General features: G+C 36.8%; 2 protein-coding genes and 2 long non-coding RNA genes across 5 annotated transcripts; 2 read left to right on the forward strand and 2 right to left on the reverse strand.

Annotated features, from left to right (window-relative positions):
* Window positions 1-965: 965 nt before the first annotated feature.
* LOC120000633 (polygalacturonase At1g48100) lies at window positions 966-3,812 on the reverse strand. The gene is made up of 10 exons (XM_038848758.1): window positions 3,522-3,812; window positions 3,288-3,416; window positions 2,900-3,079; window positions 2,760-2,798; window positions 2,476-2,683; window positions 2,279-2,360; window positions 2,075-2,183; window positions 1,590-1,982; window positions 1,465-1,504; window positions 966-1,111 (listed from the first exon to the last, which is right to left on the reverse strand). Exons 1-10 carry the CDS (start codon window positions 3,810-3,812, stop codon window positions 966-968), a joined length of 1,617 nt encoding a protein of 538 aa, XP_038704686.1.
* Window positions 3,813-7,099: 3,287 nt separating this feature from the next.
* On the forward strand, window positions 7,100-9,147 carry LOC120000773. Its single transcript, XR_005468653.1, has 4 exons — window positions 7,100-7,718; window positions 8,033-8,146; window positions 8,232-8,485; window positions 8,851-9,147. It is a non-coding gene; the product is annotated as an uncharacterized LOC120000773 (long non-coding RNA).
* A 1,484-nt stretch (window positions 9,148-10,631) lies between these two features.
* On the forward strand, window positions 10,632-14,085 carry LOC120000769 (cysteine-rich receptor-like protein kinase 2). 2 transcript variants are annotated; one of them, XM_038848886.1, is made up of 7 exons: window positions 10,632-11,771; window positions 11,898-12,011; window positions 12,163-12,299; window positions 12,412-12,622; window positions 12,725-12,959; window positions 13,146-13,299; window positions 13,423-13,608. In XM_038848886.1, the coding sequence occupies exons 1-7, from the start codon at window positions 11,003-11,005 to the stop codon at window positions 13,468-13,470; spliced, it is 1,668 nt and encodes a 555-aa protein (XP_038704814.1). In that variant the 5' UTR covers window positions 10,632-11,002; the 3' UTR covers window positions 13,471-13,608. The 2 variants fall into 2 exon arrangements, with proteins under 2 accessions (XP_038704814.1, XP_038704813.1); XM_038848885.1 differs by having other exon boundaries at window positions 10,637-11,771; window positions 13,427-14,085.
* A 163-nt stretch (window positions 14,086-14,248) lies between these two features.
* LOC120000772 lies at window positions 14,249-15,429 on the reverse strand. The gene is made up of 3 exons (XR_005468652.1): window positions 15,112-15,429; window positions 14,873-14,972; window positions 14,249-14,405 (listed from the first exon to the last, which is right to left on the reverse strand). It is a non-coding gene; the product is annotated as an uncharacterized LOC120000772 (long non-coding RNA).
* Between the last annotated feature and the right edge of the window lie 5,262 nt (window positions 15,430-20,691).

The raw sequence follows: 20,691 nt of genomic DNA on the forward strand, positions 1-20,691 counted from the left end.
TCATTTATTTTTTTATTTTCTCTGCTATCCCTTGGCTGAATGTTAGGTACATAGACCTCTTGGCGCTTTATTAAAATCTTTTTTGCATTTGAAAAAAACCGAAAGAGCAAAAGAATTTACGTACATGCAATTCAATAATTTTTTGGCTTCATTTTTATGCTTAGTACTGTGCTGTGCTAAGTGTGCAATTTTATTGTTGTATTTCGACCTCTGGTATTTTGCTTGAAGCTGAATGTTTTGTTGGCATTACTTGTTTCAATGATTCAAAATATCAGTTGTTTGTAGGAGGATACTTGAATGAGTTCAAGAAAGTTGTATTAGAAAACACTAAATGGAAAATTTTCTGGTACATATATCAGTAAAAATAGCATTGTAGACCTTGGATGTCTATTTCATGAATAGTTGTGGGTAGAATTAGGAGCCAGTTTATCGGTGTTAGTAGAAAACCATGGTTTTCAGACTGGGGCTTTGTTGGGTTGGGTCATTATTTGCTTGAACTAAAGTCTATAAATTTTTATCATTGCTCAGTCCTTGCCTTTTGTTTTGCTAGTGAGCTGGTGCAGAATGAGTCTATAGTTCTGGTCTTGGGAATCTCTTTGTCCCTGTGTAATTGTTTAGGCTTAGCTTCAGTTGGTAGATTGTTTAGAACATTTAACTCTGTTCCTGTGACACTGGAAACTTGGTAATGTCTAATGATGAAGGCTACTTAAGCTTTTGCTTGGAAGCCAAAGTCTTGGTTGTTGCTGTTGAAAGAAAGTGGTAAAACTAATTTTGGTAAAGCGCGTCTGCTGTTGAGTCCCTCAACTGGTTGATTCTTAGTTGCATGCAACAATGAACATTTTGAAGGACAGTGCCAGTGTATATAGTTTAGGTAAAGCTGACACGGCTCTTCAGATTTATGTTTTCTTTTCTTTTTCACAAATATATATATATATATATATATGGAGACCATGCGTGCCATTGTTTCAAGTGACTGAGTGAGATTCACATGAAGGCTGCGTTGGGCGGTGCACGCTCTCCCCAAACCAACTCCCACGACAACCATTACATCTACACTTGACACCCCACTCACTCCTAAAGAAGTAAGGAGTTAAGGACTGCCCTAGCTCTCCTATTGTTAAGGTTTGATCGTACGTGCGTTATATGGTTAGTATTTATTATATTTACAACTTCCCATTCCTTTTCTCCTTTTACTTTTTCTGCCAGGGTATGTAAGGTTGCGCTTCCCACTACCTACGAGTCCTCACTCTCCCACTCTCCTACTTCTAGCTGCTTTTGTTCTTCTCAACTCTCCATGTCTCTCGAGATCCCAAGTGCATGTATATAGATAACTATATAAAATATACTGCCACTTTACACTGTGCAAATATAAATACAATGAAACCAATGAAATGTGGGTTCTCAGTTCTCACTCAATCAAACACAGTTAATAATACTTAATTACTTAATTAATTACTACATCACCTTCATAAGCGATAAAGTGTGTCAGAAGGGAAAGCATGACCTAAAAAGAAAAAGAAAAAGAAGAAGAAATATACACACAGTCGTGATCACAAACAGATCATCCTCTCATGTGACTTTTCAATTACTCTTGAGACTGAACCACCATGACCATCCCTTCTCAAGCAATAGTCAATGCTTGAAGGAACCAATGGTGCCTGTGACTTCCCATAAGAGTTCCAACACAAAGCCTGTTGAGGAAAACCTCGCGACTGTCCTAAACCTAAAGAAGCTGGCTTCAACTGAATATTCATGAGATCAACGTCTGTGCATGGCACCTCACTGCTACATGCCAGATGAATTGGTTGCACTGAATATGTTCCAATTATTTGGTCATATTTAACACCAGATACTGCCACTGCCCCTGTCTGGTTCTTGCACAGTTTCTTGTCACAATAGTACTGGTCGATTATTATAGGAACCTTAACCTCCGATACTTCAATGTTTGCAAATGTCACATTCTTCACTGATCCATGTCCTCCCTGTCATTAAACATAAATAGATTAAAAATTATAAGAATGATTTATTCAACTCTTCTTTCTTTAATTTTCAATCTAAATTAATAATTTGGTACCTGCCATGTTTTTATTCTAACTCCAGCTAATGTGTTCTGCAGTGAGACTTCCTCCACTAAGATGTCTGATACACACGCGACAGTATTGTCTTTTCCTAGTCCTCCTAAACTGCAAGTCATGATCAAATCATAACCATAAATATTTTGTGTGTTTTCTTTAACAAAAAGCCCTAAATTTTATAGTAAAATGTTGATTATTAATACCTTATACCATGTCCAGGCCCACAATTTATGTGATGAATGTGGATGTTAGAGCAACCAGTTTGTATGGATACACAGTCATCTCCTGTTATTATAAATTAAGATTTAATTTCTATAAAACTATATATTCTCATAAAAATAATATTTAAGTGTATTGCTTCAATATATATATATATATATATATGTATGTATGTTCTCACCACAACCAATATTAGAGTGGTGGATTTCTACATCCCGAGTGTTTTGCAGGTGAATTCCATCAGTGTTTGGGCTATTATCTGGAGAAGAAATGGTGACATTCTCGACTTTGACTCCACTAGAGCTGTCAAATTTTAGGTGGCATTGAGGACTGTTTATGATTGTTATGTCACGGACTGTGACATTACTGCTGCCATAGAATCTCAAAGCCTGCAATACATGTAGTTAATCAGTGAATGTATAATAAATAAGAACTAATGAAAAATTATTAATAAACTAATCTTACAGTAGGTTTCATATATGGAACAATATGCTTGCTTTTCTTCTGCAAAAAATACATTTTAGAAAGAAAAAAAAGGTTACAAAGATTACATTCACATTTTTCAGAAACCAAAAAACAAAATGTTTGAAAGAGAGAATAAGTACCTGATCATCAATAGAGTAAACTTGGGAGGGAGTAGTAGTCCACCAATCAAAGCCTTGACCATCAACAATTCCAGAACCTTGGATTGTGAAATCATGAACCCATTTGAAATTTAACCATTGAAACAAACTTGTTTTGGGCCATGAACCTACTCTTGGAGGACCTAAAATTGTTCCATCCACCTGTTTAATTGGAACTCAGTTAACATCAGCTGAGTATGAACCATACATAATACAATAAACATTAATTAGTTGGAAAATTATAATTAACCCGATCCAATGCATTAGCGCTGGTATGCTCACTCCTAATGACTTTCAATTTTTTTTTTAAGTTTCTTTATTTGGGATAAAATATATCTGTTGGTGAGCTAGTAAAGAAGAGAAAGCAAACCTGAAAAAGTAGTTGAGGCATGCATGGACCTTGAAGAGTTATGGGGTTCATCAGAAACTTCAACTTTGCCGGAATTTGCAGTGTCGCCCCACTCACATTGCACGCAGCTTTCCATGCCGCCACAACTGCCTGTTCAATAAAACTTAATTATGTCAAACTCAAAACACATATAATTAAAGGAAAAAACATAATAAAGAAGAAAATTAATTAGTCAAGTTTTTCTTTTTTTCTTACTTGTGAATCATCAGAGACTCCATCACCCTTAGCTCCAAATGACAAAACATTGAAAACGGTGGATTGTGTTGGTGCAGGGCTGGGGTTAACAAATGAGTCATGATCAGGAGGAGCATTATTGTTATTATTGTTGTTGTTGTTGTTGCCATTGCCACTCCGCTTCTTTTGATGGTTGTCGTGATGAGGTTTGCTCTTATTTTTGTTGTGATGCTTCCTTGCTTCGACTGAGACAACGGAAAATGTAGTGAAGACTACTAAAACAGCAACAGCAAGAAGAATAAAAGGCTTCATTGTTAAGGCCAAAGACTTGGACTCTGCTTGAAAAGGGGGGAGTTGTAGATAATACAGAAGCAAAGGAATCTGAACAGCCTACTTATATTTATATATACATACGCACTGCATTAATTCACTCAATTATTTACTATTGATCATCTATTTTGTAGTCTTAATTATCATGAGGCTAGGGCTTGCTACTCAGATTAAAACAATACAAGAGTCTCTTTGGGCAGGAAATTCGGAAGATGAAATGACTATATTAACCCGTGTGCCAACCCAACTTTTATTACCAACTACATTCGAGAGTCCGAACCAATTAGCTGAGATATTTCTTTGTGCAATTCTAGTTCCGTGAACTTGTTCTGCTCCGGGTCTCCACCCACATGGGCTTTGGCCCAGTCTTACCTGTCGCCAGAGTGGTGCAACTTTTTTGACAGTCCGAGATTTACACCAACTCAATTGTCCAAAGGGTATATTGGGCTGGGTGGTTCGTCGATTACCAATATATATATAGTCTAGAACCACTTAGGTGATAACATTGTTGGTAAATCTCTGGGGCCAAAGCATTTGGACTTGGGAGGTCCTGAGTTATATTTTCACTAAGAGCAATACTCTTATGGTCACGAGCTAGGTTTTGGGTCAAACTTACTCGGTTGTCAGGTGAAAAAAATTTATGCGCGCAGGCTTAATGGCATGAGTTTGGCCCATGTTGAATGCCCAAATGACAAACTTGTATGATATCATTCTCAATTACTAATATATATATATATATATAAGTCTGGACCTAAAATTTCCATCTTCAAGAATCGAGAGTAATAGTGCATGCTTACAAGAATCTACTCAGAAAGCAGATGATAATTAATTAAATACTTTACAAGCAATGATAACCACTGGTTAATTTTTATGTAGAACCACAAGTTGGAATTGTTTATCCATGCATATATGTGTCATTAGTTTAATTAATTTTGCATCCTCGCGAGCATCCATTATTTTTCAGTTTAGTGGCCCAAGTTAGTTGATGAAAAGTTACATATATTAAAAGAAAATTAAAGAGGTTTTGGATATAATCTAAATTATCTAATTAACCTACAAGTAACATCCTAATCTAACCAGCTGGTTAGTGATGGATATTCCTCCTATGTTATATATATAATAATTTGATAATGAGGTTTTTTTTTTGATAGGAATTTGATAATTAGTTGAGTTGTCCTTCTTGCTCTTTTAATGGATATAATTAGGTTATCATTACAGATAAATTACCTGTAACCTTTTCAATGCTCCATGCGCCAAATCATGATTGTTTCGCCCACTGTATATCTATATCTATATCTATATATAACTAATCCCTTCTTTTTGAACCGACCAACAGTATATATATTATGGTATAAAGATTATTGTTTCCACTTTCAATAATACTTTTGTGATATTGCCGAAGTTAAAGAGAGATGGAAGGGTTGGTGGTCCTAGGACCTAGTTTTCTAGCAAGTTGAAGATAAATGGGAGCTGGCCACTCATGTACTTCACTTTTGCAGTTAGGGGACAAAATTAATATACCCCCACAACAACATATAATTAATTCAATATTACAGACAGTTTTTAGGGTTTTGGCAGTTTTTCTAGTTATACTCTAGATATATAGATGATGAGGACCCCATGGCATGGGGAAATTAGTTAAGTGGTTTACACGTGCAAGAGAGTCTCAGAAGTAGAAATACAAAAGGGAAAAAAAAAAAAGAGTTAAAGAAAGACTCTGAACTTATGAATGAAGTGGTGGTAATTAAAAGAAAGAGACTTTAATAGCTATGGACTGTAATGGGTGGCAAAAGGAATGTCAAGCCACTTTGTCTCTGTCCACGGTGGGTCCATTTGTAAGAGTGGTCGGTGCCAGTTTTAGCCCATGACTTTGTCTTTGTGTAGAATTCAGACTATTTTAGTTGATGGGCATGCATAACCCTATGAAACAAAGCCTAAGGCGGCCTTCGGGCTGGGGCTGGGGCTGCGGTGGGTTGGTGATGGCCATGCACGGATAATACGATCATTTTGGACCATGCCTAAGTTGGTCTATCTTACAAAACCTACAATTAGGAGTGTCCATCAGATTTGGTTTCGGGTTATCGGACCGGTTTGATCTGACCCGATTTTTTTTTGAAGGAGTGACCCCTCCGATAACCCTATTAAAAGATACCGGGTTATCGGTTCCAGGTTTTCCAAGTTATCCGGTACCCTTAAGAGGCCCAGCCAATTCTCCCAAGCTTTTCATCTCTCCTCCCTCCTTCTGATTTGCAAGTCCCTTTCTTTCTCATGGTCGCCGAGCATCTAAATCTCGACATCTCCGTATCTCTATGTCGTCTGAGACATTAGGGTTTAGGGTCGCCTAGACATTACTGATTTAAAATACAATAACTGGTCGAGATTTATGACATTGCAGTAGTAAATATGGTGCCCACCCTCGACATCTCCGTGACTTCATCTCTTTATGCCGTCTGAATTTGCACTACTATTGTTGATTTGTTTCTAAGATGGTGGGCACCATGTTCTAGACTTCTAGGTTTGTTGCTTATTACATTGGGCCTTTATGGACTAGTTTTTAGTATTTGACAATTTGTCTATTTGACAACTCAACAATCATGTATATATGTAAGTTGTGTCCCACATCGGAAACAAATAAGGATGAGTTCAAGAAAACACTTTAAAAGCACATATAAGTTCACTTATATCTTATATCTTTAATATTAAATATTAATATATATTTTTTAATTGAGTTATCGGTCACTTGATAAACAAAAAATTATAAAAATAGTCATCTACGACCCGACCCTATTATAGAGTTATTGGGTTGGGCTTGGCCTGGATCGATAAAAAGGGTTTCGAGCTCACCCGACAAGCTTTGGGTCAGTTTGGATCACCAAGTCGGTCTGGGTTTATATACCCGGTGGACACCCCTATTTATCAAACAAGACATGGCCTGAGCTGCAAAACAATAGAAGCCATTGGGCCTGACGTTTGATTTATAGGAGTGGATTGGGTTTGGACTTGGAAAATTAAGGCCGGTGGACGCAGCAAGTATTGGGCATGAGGCTTGATTTAGTAAGTAACGAAAAATCTGCGTATTGTTGATTTACCCCTGATACCTCAAGTATATCGAGACACTAGACTATTTGGAGTATTCTAGCCAAGAAAATCGATATGACACAGTGGGTTTATCATGGGTTGGTTTTATCGACTATCGATCTATTATCGGTCAATCAATAATCAATCTATCTACATAGTGAGATAATTTCATCCCATTCATGTAGAGATAGAACCATTGATAGTTATCAAAATACTCTCTCTTTGTCCTTCTCCACTCTGTTTACGATCAATTCTTGACTCCTTTCTTAAATAAAAAAAACACCAAGTCTCGTGGGTTTTTAGGCTCTTGATTTTGATCCGCAATCATGCTCAAAAACCCAATTAAGCCTCCCTAAATTCTCTAATTTTTATCTAATACGTTTCACTGTCTGCTTTCGTGTTCTCTCAAATTTTATGTTCTTCATCAATTCGTGCTTTTACATTAGATTTTGTGTATGTGAACCGAGAGGTATAGAGGCTGCTCTGATATGCACAAACAGGATGGCCCCAACACCGGAATGACAAACCTTCACATCAAATTTCTCGGCTATGCTGGACACATTGACACAACTGATTGCGCGATAAAAATATGGGGTTGTTGTGAACGGAACAGGGAATTCAACAGTTTATGCATTCCATGAGTGCATGAAAGACCACGACCAAATATATTGTAATCTCTGCTTCGCCCAGTGGAAGACCCGGATCCTGCGTTGCCGCCCTTTTCAACAAGCCACCCGAGGAGGTAGAAAAGGTATTCCACACACAAGTTCTATAACAATTCGGGAAGTTTCGCAACAGGAGGACCTAGAGGTGAGTTGGGTCTTCTTGATTTCTAATGTTCATCTTCTATTTAGCATTTGTTGTTGTTGGGTCTTCTTGATTTCTGATCTTCATCTTCTGTTTAGCATTTTGCTATGTTGTTGTTCTGGTAATTGTCATGATTAATTGAAGATTAGATGTTCGATAAAACACACTTATGTAAAAAAGATTTCCACGATAATGATATGATGGAAGCAGAATGCCAGAATCTTAAGGCAGTGGTTTGTGATGACAATTTATTCCTCTATATGCTTGACTATTGCTTGGGGTGTTTATTGATGGAGATTTGTATTTTTGTTTATCAGGGCGTAGCAAGTTAGCTATGATTCTGGCTGTCACATCTTCTGTTGTGGCCTTTGTGTTGATTGTTGCAGTGACCATTTTCTTAGTGAAGATCAAAGTTGTGAAGAAGAGGAGAGGTATATATTAGAAGTCTTAATTTTTCTGTCGTTAGTGAGTATGAAAGCTAATGTTATATACTATATGATTTGGTATTTTCCTCAGAAAGGAAGGAACTGGGTGCTCTATTGGCAACTGTGAACAAGTCCAAGCTCAATTTCTCATACGAAATGCTTGAGAAGGTGACAAATTATTTCCACCAATCTAATAAGCTCGGACATGGAGGATCTGGTGCAGTTTACAAAGTGAGTTATGCTTTCAAGATCATTTTCTCCGCTGAGAATTAGCACTTGCTGGACCTGAGAGCATTCTTGTTTATGAATATGTGCCTAATCAAAGTCTTTACGATTACCTCTTTGGTATGTTCATTATCGTCTCAATCCTTAATAGAGTTTATGCATTTTGTTGATCATCTCTTCAACTAATAAATATATTAATTTCAGTTCGAAAGAATGTTCCACCACTAAGTTGGGAGTACAGCTGAGGGTTGGGCCTTTCTACACGAGGAATCCAACTTTAGAATCACACATAGAGACGTAAAACTAAGCAATGTTTTGCTTGATGACAAACTTACTTCAAAGATTGCAGATTTTAGACTTGTTAGACTATTTCCAGACGATAAGACACAAATCAGCATAACCATTGCTAGAACACTGTAATAAATTCATTCGTGATGGGTACTGCTTTTATGATTATCATTTCATGCTTCACATTTTTTTCACAGCACATTCAACTGTTTTCTTGATTAGCGCGGGACTGTTCGCGAAATCAGAAAGGAAGGGTTAGCAACATCGTGGCAACTTCACTTTGATTAGACTTGCTGCAATGCTACCATTCCAACCCTATCAGACGGTGAGGAAGTGGCTTGCGTCTGTCAATTCCGATGTTTATTTGGTGTTCTTCTTATTGAAGTTATTTGTGGAAAGAAGAACAATTCCTTCTCTCAAGATTCAGTTCCTATGCTACACATGGTAAATTTTAGTTCAGTTCCCAAATGAATAATATTATCTATTCTATTTCTCCCCAAGTTACTGATATATAATTAAACAGTAATTAAGATAAGATTGATGTGATTATGTTGAAATGTAAAATTGAGCACTATCCTTACAAGTTAGACAAAATAAGACTAAACAATTCTGCTATTTGTCCCAGTGATCCCAGTTGCTGAGATGTGTGGACCAGATTTAAAGAATTTAGACAAAATAGGACTAAATAATTCTGCTATTCGTCCCAGTGATCCCAGTTGTTGAGATGTGTGGACCAGATTTAAAGGACATGTAGAGCCCATCACATATTCTTTATATCTGGTATATACATGTTGCTGCGAGCCCGGGAAAAATGTCATTTTCGAAAACTAAATCGTTGTTTTGAATTCATAGGGGACTGGAAAAAAACGTTGTTTTGCTCTGACGATTGGAAATAGAATTTTGCTTTGGCAACATTTTTTCTTCTTGGGTTGGGCTTGGACCCATGTCTGCTGCCCATTGATGAAGACCAAATCCGCACGAGTAAGAGTCCGCAATGCGTCAGATGGATGGCATAATAATTTTAACATTTAATTTAAATAATAATTAATAAATATTATAATTATTCTTATAGTATATTCAAAAAAAAAAGTCTACAACTAAGCTAATAAAATCTGACCAAATAAAGTATTTAAATAGTGAATTAATCTAGAATTTGATTTATAATAACAGAGTTCTAATAGAATTAGTATTCTTTTTCTTTATTATTATTAATAGATAGAGTTATAATTGAATTTTTAGTAATAATTAATTATCATCTTTAGACGAAAGTAACATTTACTTGAATTATTTATTTTTTGTTATTAATTTTTATTACCTTTTCTAATAAAATGACATGTATCATAATTAAACTAAAAACAGACGTTAATAAGTGATTATATCTAGAGTAAGATGTAGGCCTACTGAATTAGTATTTTCAAATATTATTAAATATATTTAAGTAATAAAATAATAAATATCAATGATTTTGAATCTAATAATTAAAAAAAATGTGTTATCTTTTTTAAAAAAATATAATATTTCAATACATGATCCGACGGTCAGAATTTTACACGCTTTTTATTTATTATTTTTATAAATTTATATTAAAAAAATGAGAAGGTATAGGGACTATTATTATTTTTTTTCCTAAAAAGAGCCCACCTCAATTGGTCAGCCGACAATTGAGACTGAAAAATTATCTCTCTTAAAGTCTTGAGTCTTAATGCGATAATGGTGAGACCAAATTCTTGATGAGATAAGTGCTTGACGTTGAACATAACATTTTGACAATTAACAGCACTTTCTGATTCGAGAAATGTGATAATCATGCTTGCATTCAACACCAAATTCTTAGGAAAAGTAATGCGGTGTGCACCAAAGGAGAAAAAAGTATGCAGCTGCCTTCAAATTCAACATTGTGACGTTTATTTACTAATTATTTGAGAAAGACTTCTACAATCTCTGTGGGCTATTCCCAATTGCTCATTTAATTACTAATTATTTGAGAACGATTTCTGTCTCTCTGTCTTCCTGGTCTTCCACTCCTTTTTGGAATATGGGGGATAAAGACTATTGAATCTCCTTCTTTCTCATTTCTTTTCCTCCTAATCTGGTTGAACCCACTTTCTGACAAAGATCTTGTTTGCCCATATGTTCTCAAATTCCAATAATCAATCCCTTTAAAGAGCTGCTCATCACTACCAATAGAATCAAAATCAAAGCTCAGTCTTTTAGTTTTCGACTTTGCCATCTTCCAATGTTCATGATCACAATCATGGAAATTGTAACATAACAAAACTCCCAGTTCAACAGACATCTTGAGGATAAAGGTTGGCCAAGATTGAGCAGAAACATTAAACTTGATGAATCATGAGGAGTAGAAATTCAAGGATTCGAGCTCCATTATATGCGTTCTTCATTCTGGTTGTATGTCTGCTACTAGCAGAAAGAGTTTGGGGAGATGCAAGAACGGAGACAGTCAAAATCATATGTGGAGATCTACTTGAGCAAAATTCATCAATCTTTGTTCCAAATTATGTGATTTCAATGGAAAGTCTCAATCAACAAATACGCAATTCAAATTTTGCAGTAGTAACTACAAATGCACAGGATGCACCAAACGGCCACTATGGCTTTATACAATGCTATGGAGATCTCAATACGGCTGATTGCATATCCTGCTTTGCCCAGGCAAGATCACTGTCTTCCCAATGCTACCCTTTCACGACTGGTCGCGTTTACCTTGACGGCTGCTACCTGAGATCAGACAATTATAGCTTCTTTCAGGAGTACCAGACGTCTGATGATGCGGTTGTATGTGACAATACAACAAGGATGGGTTCAAATTTTGAAGCCTCGGCAAGGCAGGCTGTTATGCGAGCAGAGGCAGATGCTCCCAATAATGGAGGCTATGCACGCGTTGATTTGGCAGCTGCCGGCAATGACTATGCCTATGTGTTGGCGGAGTGCTGGAAGACATTGAACGATAGTTCTTGCAAAGCTTGCTTGGAGAATGCAACTGCAGGTATAGGAGGGTGCTTGCCATGGTCTGAGGGGCGAGTGCTAAACGCTGGGTGCTTCATGAGGTACTCAAATAGAGATTTCTTCAACAGCATACCTGCAAGCAAAAGATCAAAAGGTAATTCCATCATATATGTTGATTCATCCGAGCCGAAGCAGTTCTTCTAATGGAGCATACTAACTCTGTTTCATTTAAAAACATTCAAGCTACTGCCTTATTATGGATTTCTGTTGAGTTTTGCAGTGAAGATAATAATAATAGCGGTTTCAGTAAGCGTTTCCCTGCTGTTGTTGGTGGTCGGAGTGATTGTAGGAGTCTATATACGCAAGCGAAGATACATTCAGAAGAAAAGAAGAGGTAAATGAACTTGGTCATACACTCATTCATTGCTTCTGATTACTACTAAAGTCACAAGACAACAATAGCTCCTAATGGGTTTTGTCGTAAACAAAACAACAAACTTTGAATTTTCCTAGTTTTAAATTAACCGTAAAATGGGGCATTCCAGGTTATGATGCTAGAAAGTTGGTCAAAACCCTTCACAACAAGAAATTGGATTTCAAGTACTCTACATTGGAGAAGGCTACAGGATATTTTGACAATGTCAATAAGCTTGGGCAAGGAGGATTTGGAACAGTTTATAAGGTTGTTTTGTCTTCTTCCTTTTCTGCATGCTGCTATTTGTTTATCAATTAGGACAACATTAATGACAAACTATAGATTTTCTGGAGTTCTTAGTTTCCTCCCTCCATTGCAGGGTCTTCTGCCTGATGGAAGAGAGATTGCTGTGAAACGACTCTTTCTCAATAACAGACAGAGAGCATCAGAGTTCTACAATGAAGTCAACATTATAAGTGGTGTAGAACACAAAAATTTGGTTAAGTTATTGGGGTGTAGTTGTTCTGGACCTGAAAGTCTTCTTGTCTATGAGTTTCTCCCTAACAAGAGCCTCGACAATTTCATCTTTGGTAAATTTCAAACTTTGTGAGTTCAACTAAATACTTAAGCTAAAAAGATTCAATTTGCACATGCTAATTTGGTTTTATTTTCGTGCTATTTAAACATGACAGATTCATTAAAAGGTAAAGAACTTGATTGGGGGAAACGATATAAGATTATTATTGGGACTGCCGAAGGTCTAGTTTACCTTCATGAAAACTCCAAGATCAGGATCATTCATAGAGATATCAAAGCTAGCAATATATTGCTGGACTCGAGGCTCCACGCTAAAATTGCCGATTTTGGATTGGCCAGGACTTTCCAGGAAGATAAAAGTCATATTAGCACAGCCATTGCTGGAACACTGTAAGCATCTACTTTCTCTTTGGTTTATCTGAAAAAGTGATCACATTTCTGCTCAATAACCTCATGACACAGTTAAATGCAAAGAGTATAGTAAACATAGTCACTAAGTTCAATCATCAGCGGCTTATTGAAAAAAGTTTAGTAAAAGCTGTTCACAATCGTAAGTTTACCTTAATGATTCTGCAGAGGATACATGGCTCCCGAATATGTAACCCATGGTAAGCTAACAGAGAAGGCAGATGTATATAGTTTTGGTGTGCTTTTGTTGGAAATGGTTACTGGAAGGCAGAACAACAGGAGCAACTTCTCAGAAGACACGGAAAGTACTCTTATAACAGAAGTAAGCTTCATTACCTTAGCCTTTCTCAGTAATTCTCTTCCGCCCAGTAAACTATTGAAAGAAAGATCAATTATCAAAATAAACAAGACTTAATCCTCTCTTTTTAATAATTTTTTTGCAAAGATAGGTATGGAAGCATTTTCAAGCAGGGACTGTGGAGGAACTGTATGATCCCAATCTAAAGCTTCAAAATTACCATGATGGCAATGTAAAGATTCAGATCCTGAGAGTTGTGCATATAGCACTTTTATGCACCCAAGAAAATCCATTGCTGCGACTAACAATGTCAAAGGCACTACAGATGCTTATAACAGAAGAAATACTTCCTGCACCCACTAGTCCCCCTTTTATGAGTGAACGATCCTTGGACCTTAATGACATATGTGAAGACCCATCAGACCCCTTCAATACAGGTAGCTCTGCAACAACTGCTAGCATGTCCAACAGTTCGTTCTATCCTAGATGATATCCAGAGGAGAGGGAAAAAAACAAGTTCTGCATTTGAAATGCATAAAGGTTGTAGATAAGTAGAAGCATTGAGGATCTCAGACCAGAATGTGGCCTCATCCAGCGGTGCAACTGGTGTGCCATCTGCTGTTTAGTTCAAATCCTTCCGTGTAGTCATTGTATGCTAGTTATACAATGCAGACTTGCATCTAATGTCATTGTACATATGGTAGTGGGGATACTTATGCTAAATTTTCTAACCTAATCATTATAGTATACGAGTGCACAACTCTATAATCTTAAAGGACTGATATATTTTAAACTTATTCCTATGTGTCATTTCACGTGAAAGTAGTGAAAAATGATAAAGGAATAAGAACTACAATGAGGTCATGAACATCCAGCAACAAGGGAAAGAGGATTAAAATTGATTTATTGATGCCTTCCACTGCATAAAAACTTCATTGTTTAGTTTCTCAATAGAAATAAGAAAATAAAACCTTGCAGTTCGCCTTCCTCCAGACTAGCAGAGGTTGCCAGGGCCAATCATGAGTACGATCTAAGATCTGGCTACTAAGTTACCCATGAGCCCTCCATTGTAGCATAATATTTGGCATCGGAAAATCCTGCTTCCACAGAAAGTGTATCCAACTCCTTCCCTGGTTCAGAAAACACATTATCATCATCCATTCAAGATAGAAAGAAAGAAGCCATGAGGTGCAATAAACCTCTCAAGCATAAGCATTGGTCTAGATGCTATCCAAAATGATAATTGAATGCATTAGACATTGGACTGTTTATGAGGAAAAAAAAAAGTTTAGTCGAATAAAAATATGTCAGACTCCACTGCAACATAGACTTCAAGATATTTGACTAAGTTGATAAGCACAGTAGCAACATGCACCCTTGGCTATGATATTCATAGGAACAAAAGCTAAGAGCAACTATGAAGAATCCAAACTCAAACATAAACATAGATAGCAGGTAATCCAGAATAAGTTTTCAACCCAATACATACTAGACTGAGCCCATATTGTACACCAGCATTCATTTTTTTGAAATCATATGTACATAAATCAACGACAAAAGAGGACAGCGTACAAAAAGTTTTCTTGGAAGTGCAAACCTGTGAAGAATTCCTTGATTGAACTCTTCAAATACTGATATTCTTCTGCAAGGCCATAAGCAGTTGCCACTAGGACGACAACATTTTCTATCATCCATTCCTAATGACAATAGAAAATTCCATTAATGAGTATTCTTCACGTTTGTCATAGATACATTTACAGAACTATAAATTCACGTCTACTGAGCATTAAATTAACTAATGGTGAAAATAAGGTACAACAGTCATTAAAATCCAACCATATTATTATTTATCCGTCCTTCCGTCGAAGTTCAAAATCGTTTCCATACCCGATGCTGATCCAGACCCAACGAATCCTTGAACTGCAGTTCGCACCAAGATACCACCAATATATAGATGAATACATAACAAAGAACAACACGCGTCGAAATGAAATAATCTTAGGAAAAGATGTGAAAAGGAACAAATTATCATGGACAGGTTCAATGCGGCGCCTGTTGTTCCGCCGCACATCGAACTGGTCCGGTCCTGAATCGGGAAGTAGGAAGAGTAAGCTGAAGAGAGGCCATTTCAGAGACTTGTTAATTCTTTCTCAATTGAAGAACAACATATGGACCTGGATTATAATGGATGCCCAAGGCCCACAGCTTACTACTTGTTACTTGTTAGTACTTAGTATTCTATAATGGGCCAACTTAGGATTAGTCAGTGTAGAACCCAAAAGCCCCTCACTTTTGGGCTCGTTCAAACCCATTGAAGAACAATATTGTCACTTCTTTTAAGTCATTCGAAATTTTGATTTGTATCTTGATCTGGTTTTTCCTCAATTTGAACAGTCAACATGATAATATGAGTTAATGCAACTTTTAGTCATGTAAGGTTAGCCAGGTTAAAACTCAGTCACATACTATTCAAACGTTCCAACTTAAAAAACCTAAGTTAAAAATTGTTCCAATATACACACTTTTGTAGTTTACATTCATTGATTGTTCGAAACGTCGAAAATATGTTTGAGTGTGCATATTAGAACAATTTTGAACTTTGAGTTTTCAAAGTACATTTGAACATTTGTTAACTGAGTTGGAACCTGGCTAACCTTTCGTGACCAAAAGGATACTTTAACCCCTAAAGGACTATTAACCCTTTTAATAATGTAGCTTACATTGATATTGTTCTTATATGAATCTAGGAGTTAACTTGGTTAATTAACTCCTTTCCTAGGTGATCTTACAGCAAAAAGATCAACCAGAATCTGAAATTCTTATTTCAGGATTTTATTGCTTAATTTCTGATCTTGAATCTTGAATACAAGAACAAGACTTATATAGAGATCTTAGAACTCTCTAGAGTTTAAGTTTTCTGGTACAATAAGTTTTCTTCTCTGGAACACAAAAAGACACTAATTCTGGTCAAACCAACTTAAATACTTATGCATAATTCAAGAGTCTTGGAACTAAAGAAAAACCTTATTCACACTAACACTCCTCCTTAAGGTTTTTTTTGACAAGACCTAGCCTTGTTCTCATCATTTCAAATTTGGCTTTAAGCAAAGCCTTTGTAAATATATCTGCAAGTTGATCCTCTGTCTTGCAATAAACCAGCTTGATTTCTCCATTCTTCTCAACTTCTCTAATAGCATGGTACTTCACACTCATATGCTTTGTTCTTCCATGCTGCACAGGATTTGCAGCAATAGCAATAGCTGATTTATTATCACAAAACAAGTTAGTAGGTTCAGCTTGCTTCTGTCCCAAGTCTGCCATAAGCTTTCTAAGCCAAATAGCTTGATTTGAAGCTCCAGCTGCTGAAATATACTCAGCTTCAGCTGTCGATTGAGCCACCACTTCTTGTTTCTTAATACACCATGAAAATGCAGCTGATCCAAACATGAAAACATAGCCAGAAGTGCTTTTGCAATCATCTATACTGCCAGCCCAGTCACTGTCAGTATATCCCTTCATATCTTCACCATCTTTCCCTTCAAACCACAAACCATAATCAGTTGTACCCCTAAGGTATCTTAGCACCCTTTTAGCTGCTCCAAAGTGATTTTGGCTAGGAGAGTTCATGAATCTTGACAACAAGCTTGATGCCAACATTAAGTCAGGTCTTGTAGCTGTAATGTATAGCAAACTTCCAACACAACTCCTATAAAGTGATGCATCTACAGCTTCAGCTCCATCATAGGCAGAGAACTTGGAATTCACCACAACTGCTGTATCAACTTCTTTACATTTCTCCATCTTGAATTTCTTTAAAACATCTAAGGCATATTTCTTTTGAGAAAGAAAAATGCCATTTTTACATTGATGAATCTCCATTCCCAGAAAATAGGACATCTCTCAAAGATCTGACATCTCAAACTCAGCCTTCATTTCAGCCTTAAAAGCTTCTATATTTTCTGGACAGCTTCCTGTGATGAAAAAATCATCCACATACAAAGATATAATCAGCTGTTGTTCACCAATTTTAACATAAAGTGTTGGTTCATTTATGCTCCTCCTGAATCCATGCTCTAGAAGATAAGAATCAATCCTGCTGTACCAAGCTCTTGGAGCTTGTTTTAGGCCATACAAAGCCTTCTTCAGTTTGTAAACCATATCTTCCCTTCCTGCAACAATAAAGCCAGGAGGTTGCTCAATAAAAATATCTTCTTCCAATACACCATTTAGGAAAGTTGATTTTATATCCAAATGATATATCTTCCATCCCTTTTGAGCTGCCAAAGCAATCAACATCTTGACAGTATCATGTCTTGCCAAAGGAGAGAAAGTGTCTCCATAGTCATCACCAGGTAGTTGTGCATATCCCTTCACAACTAACCTTGCCTTGTATTTGTTTATAGAACCATTAGGATTTAGCTTTGTTCTGTAAACCCATTTGACACCAATTATATTGTGATTCTGAGGTCTGGAAACAAGCTGCCATGTATCATTCTTGTTGATCATTTTAATTTCTTCTTCCATAGCTTTTTGCCACTCTTCAAGTCTATTAGCTTCTTCAAAACTTGCTGGTTCTGACAGCATCTGATTGCAGCTTTCATATACCTCAGATAGAGGCCTAGATTTCTTGACAAAATCTTCATCTGTAGTTTCAGCTACCAATTTGTCATTAGCAGATTCTGAAGTAGAGATGTCTTTATCTGTAGAAGACTGAATTGAGCTTTTGATCTGCTCACTTTCCCAGTCCCAATATGAGTTCTCATCAACAACAAGATCTCTGCTCACACCAATCTCTTGGTATTTAAGTTATATATCCTGTATCCCTTGGATTGAGATGAGTAACCAAGGAAGATACTCTTCTCAGCCTTCTCATCCAGTTTTGTTCTTTTTACCGATGGGCCTTCTCAGCCTTCTCATCCAGTTTTGTTCTTTTTACTGATGGGATATGAGCATAACAAATAGATCCAAACACCTTTAAGTGCTTGGTAGAAGGTTTAGATCCAAACCATGCTTCACTTGGAGTCTTGCCTTTAACAGCCATGGTTGGCAGCCTGTTAAGAATGTATACAGCAGTATATACTGCTTCAGCCCAGAAACTCTTAGGCAATTTCTTCTCCATAAGCATACATCTTGCCATCTCCATTACTGTCCTATTCTTTCTTTCTGAAACTCCATTTTGCTCTGGTGAATAACTCACAGTGTATTGATGAGTTATACCAGCTTCATCACAAAATTCTTTGAAAGAAGTAGATGAGTACTCCTTGCCATTGTCACTTCTCAAGGTTTTTATCTTCTTTCCACTCTGAGATTCCACAAAAACTTTGAATTTCTTGAAAATATTGAAGACCTGAGACTTATTACTCAAGAAATATACCCAGGTCATTCTTGTATAATCATCAATGAAGAGAATAAAATACCTATTTTGGTTGAGAGAATCTTCACTCATAGGGCCACACACATCAGTGTGAATTAGTTCAAGTTTTTCACTTGCCCTCCAAGTAGAACTAGATGGAAATGCTTTTCTACGCAATTTGCCAAGCTGACAAGCTTCACAAACCTCCTTAGATTCATTGATTTCAGACAAGTCTTTGATAAAACCATTTTCAACAGCCCACTTCAGAGTTCTGAAATTGAAATGCCCAAACCTTTTGTGCCACAAGACAGAATTATCAATTTTTGCAACATAAGAAGCTTCTTCAATTGCAGAGCACTTCAGAGGAAAACTCATTTCACTCATTTTGACTTTAGCAGTTTCTATTTTCTGTGGATTATAAATAGTGCACCAACAGTCCTCAAAGTGTAGTGAATAACCCTTAATCATCAATTGAGCTACACTCAAGAGATTATTATGTAGGCATGGAAGATAGAGAACATTAGGCATGAGTTTGGTACCTTTCTTTGTTGTTAAAGCAACAGTCCCTCTCCCTTGAGCTTCTACTGTTTCTCCTTTTCCAAGATTTACCTTAGTCCTCACAGACTTGTCCAAATAGGTGAATAACTCAAGATCTTTGGCCATGTGAGATGTGCAGCCGCTGTCTATGAACCATACATTTTTTTTAGAATTTTTGGTACAGTCCTGAGCCATGAATAAATGATCATCATGCTCCTGCTTCTGGGCATCAATAAAGTTTGCTTGCTGTCTACTTTGCTGTTCTCTAGATTGCTTCTGTTTCAGCCAGCAGTCTGTCTCTCTATGTCCCATCTTATTGCAATACCAGCATTGCAACTGCTTCTAGCCTTTGAATCTGCAGTCCTTTTCCAAGTGATTGGTCTTTTTGCAAACTCCACAAGCAGGAAAATTTCCCTTCTTAACTGATTCACTTGAACCTTCACCAGTTTTACCTTTTCCAGCCTTATTGAAGAACCTTCCTTTGCCACCATTTGATGATCCTTGCTTCCAGGTTTTATGGTTTGCTTGAAAGGCCCCTTCAGATGCTTCAGTGTGCCTTAAGGAAACTCTCTGCTCTTGAGCTTGCAACTTACTACACAATTCAGAGACAGTAAGCTTTGTGAGATCGCTAGACTCCTCTATTGCTGAAATTTTTGCTTCAAACCTTTCAGGCAAGCTTACTAGCATTTTCGCCACCACCTTTTGATCACTGCTCTTTTCTCCATATAATCTCATCTTATTTACCAGATCTATTAGCCTATCAGAATAGGCTTTCACTGAATCACCATCTTTCATTCTTTGTAATTCAAACTCCCTTTTGAGAGTCTACAGCTTCACTATTCTAACCCTTTCATTTCCTTGATATTCATCTCTAAGCTTGTCCCAAGCCTCTTTAGCAGATTCAACATCAATAATTCTAGAAAAAATTTCTTCTGTTATTACAGAATGAAGGAAAGTTAATGTTTTAAAGTTCTTTTGCTCAGCTTCTGTATGATCCTTAAGTTGTTGAATAGTTGGATCATCTGGAAGAGAGCTACAACCCTTTTCAACTATATCCCACAAGTTGTGAGCTCTGAGAAAAGTCTTCATTTTTATTGACCAGAAATCATAGCCTTCTCCCTTAAAGGCAGGAGGAACAGGAATGGAAGTTGCAGACATGCTATCTCCTGTAACACTGTTTGTTCTCCTTGTTTTGCTGGAAAATTCTCCACAGATCCCTCAAGATTTCTGCTTCGATACCACTGTTCTGATATGAATCTAGGAGTTAACTTGGTTAATTAACTCCTTTCTTAGGTGATCTTACAGCAAAAAGATCAACTAGAATCTGAAAGTCTTATTTCAGGATTTTATTGCTTAATTTCTGATCTTGAATCCTGAATACAAGAACAAGACTTATATAGAGATCTTAGAACTCTCTAGAGTTCTAGTTTTCTGGTACAATAAGTTTTCTTCTCTGGAACACAAAAAGACACTAATTCTGGTCAAACCAACTTAAATACTTATGCATAATTCAAGAGTCTTGGAAC

The sequence above is a fragment of the Tripterygium wilfordii genome, chromosome 6, assembly GCF_013401445.1.
Source record: "Tripterygium wilfordii isolate XIE 37 chromosome 6, ASM1340144v1, whole genome shotgun sequence".
NCBI lineage: Eukaryota > Viridiplantae > Streptophyta > Magnoliopsida > Celastrales > Celastraceae > Tripterygium > Tripterygium wilfordii.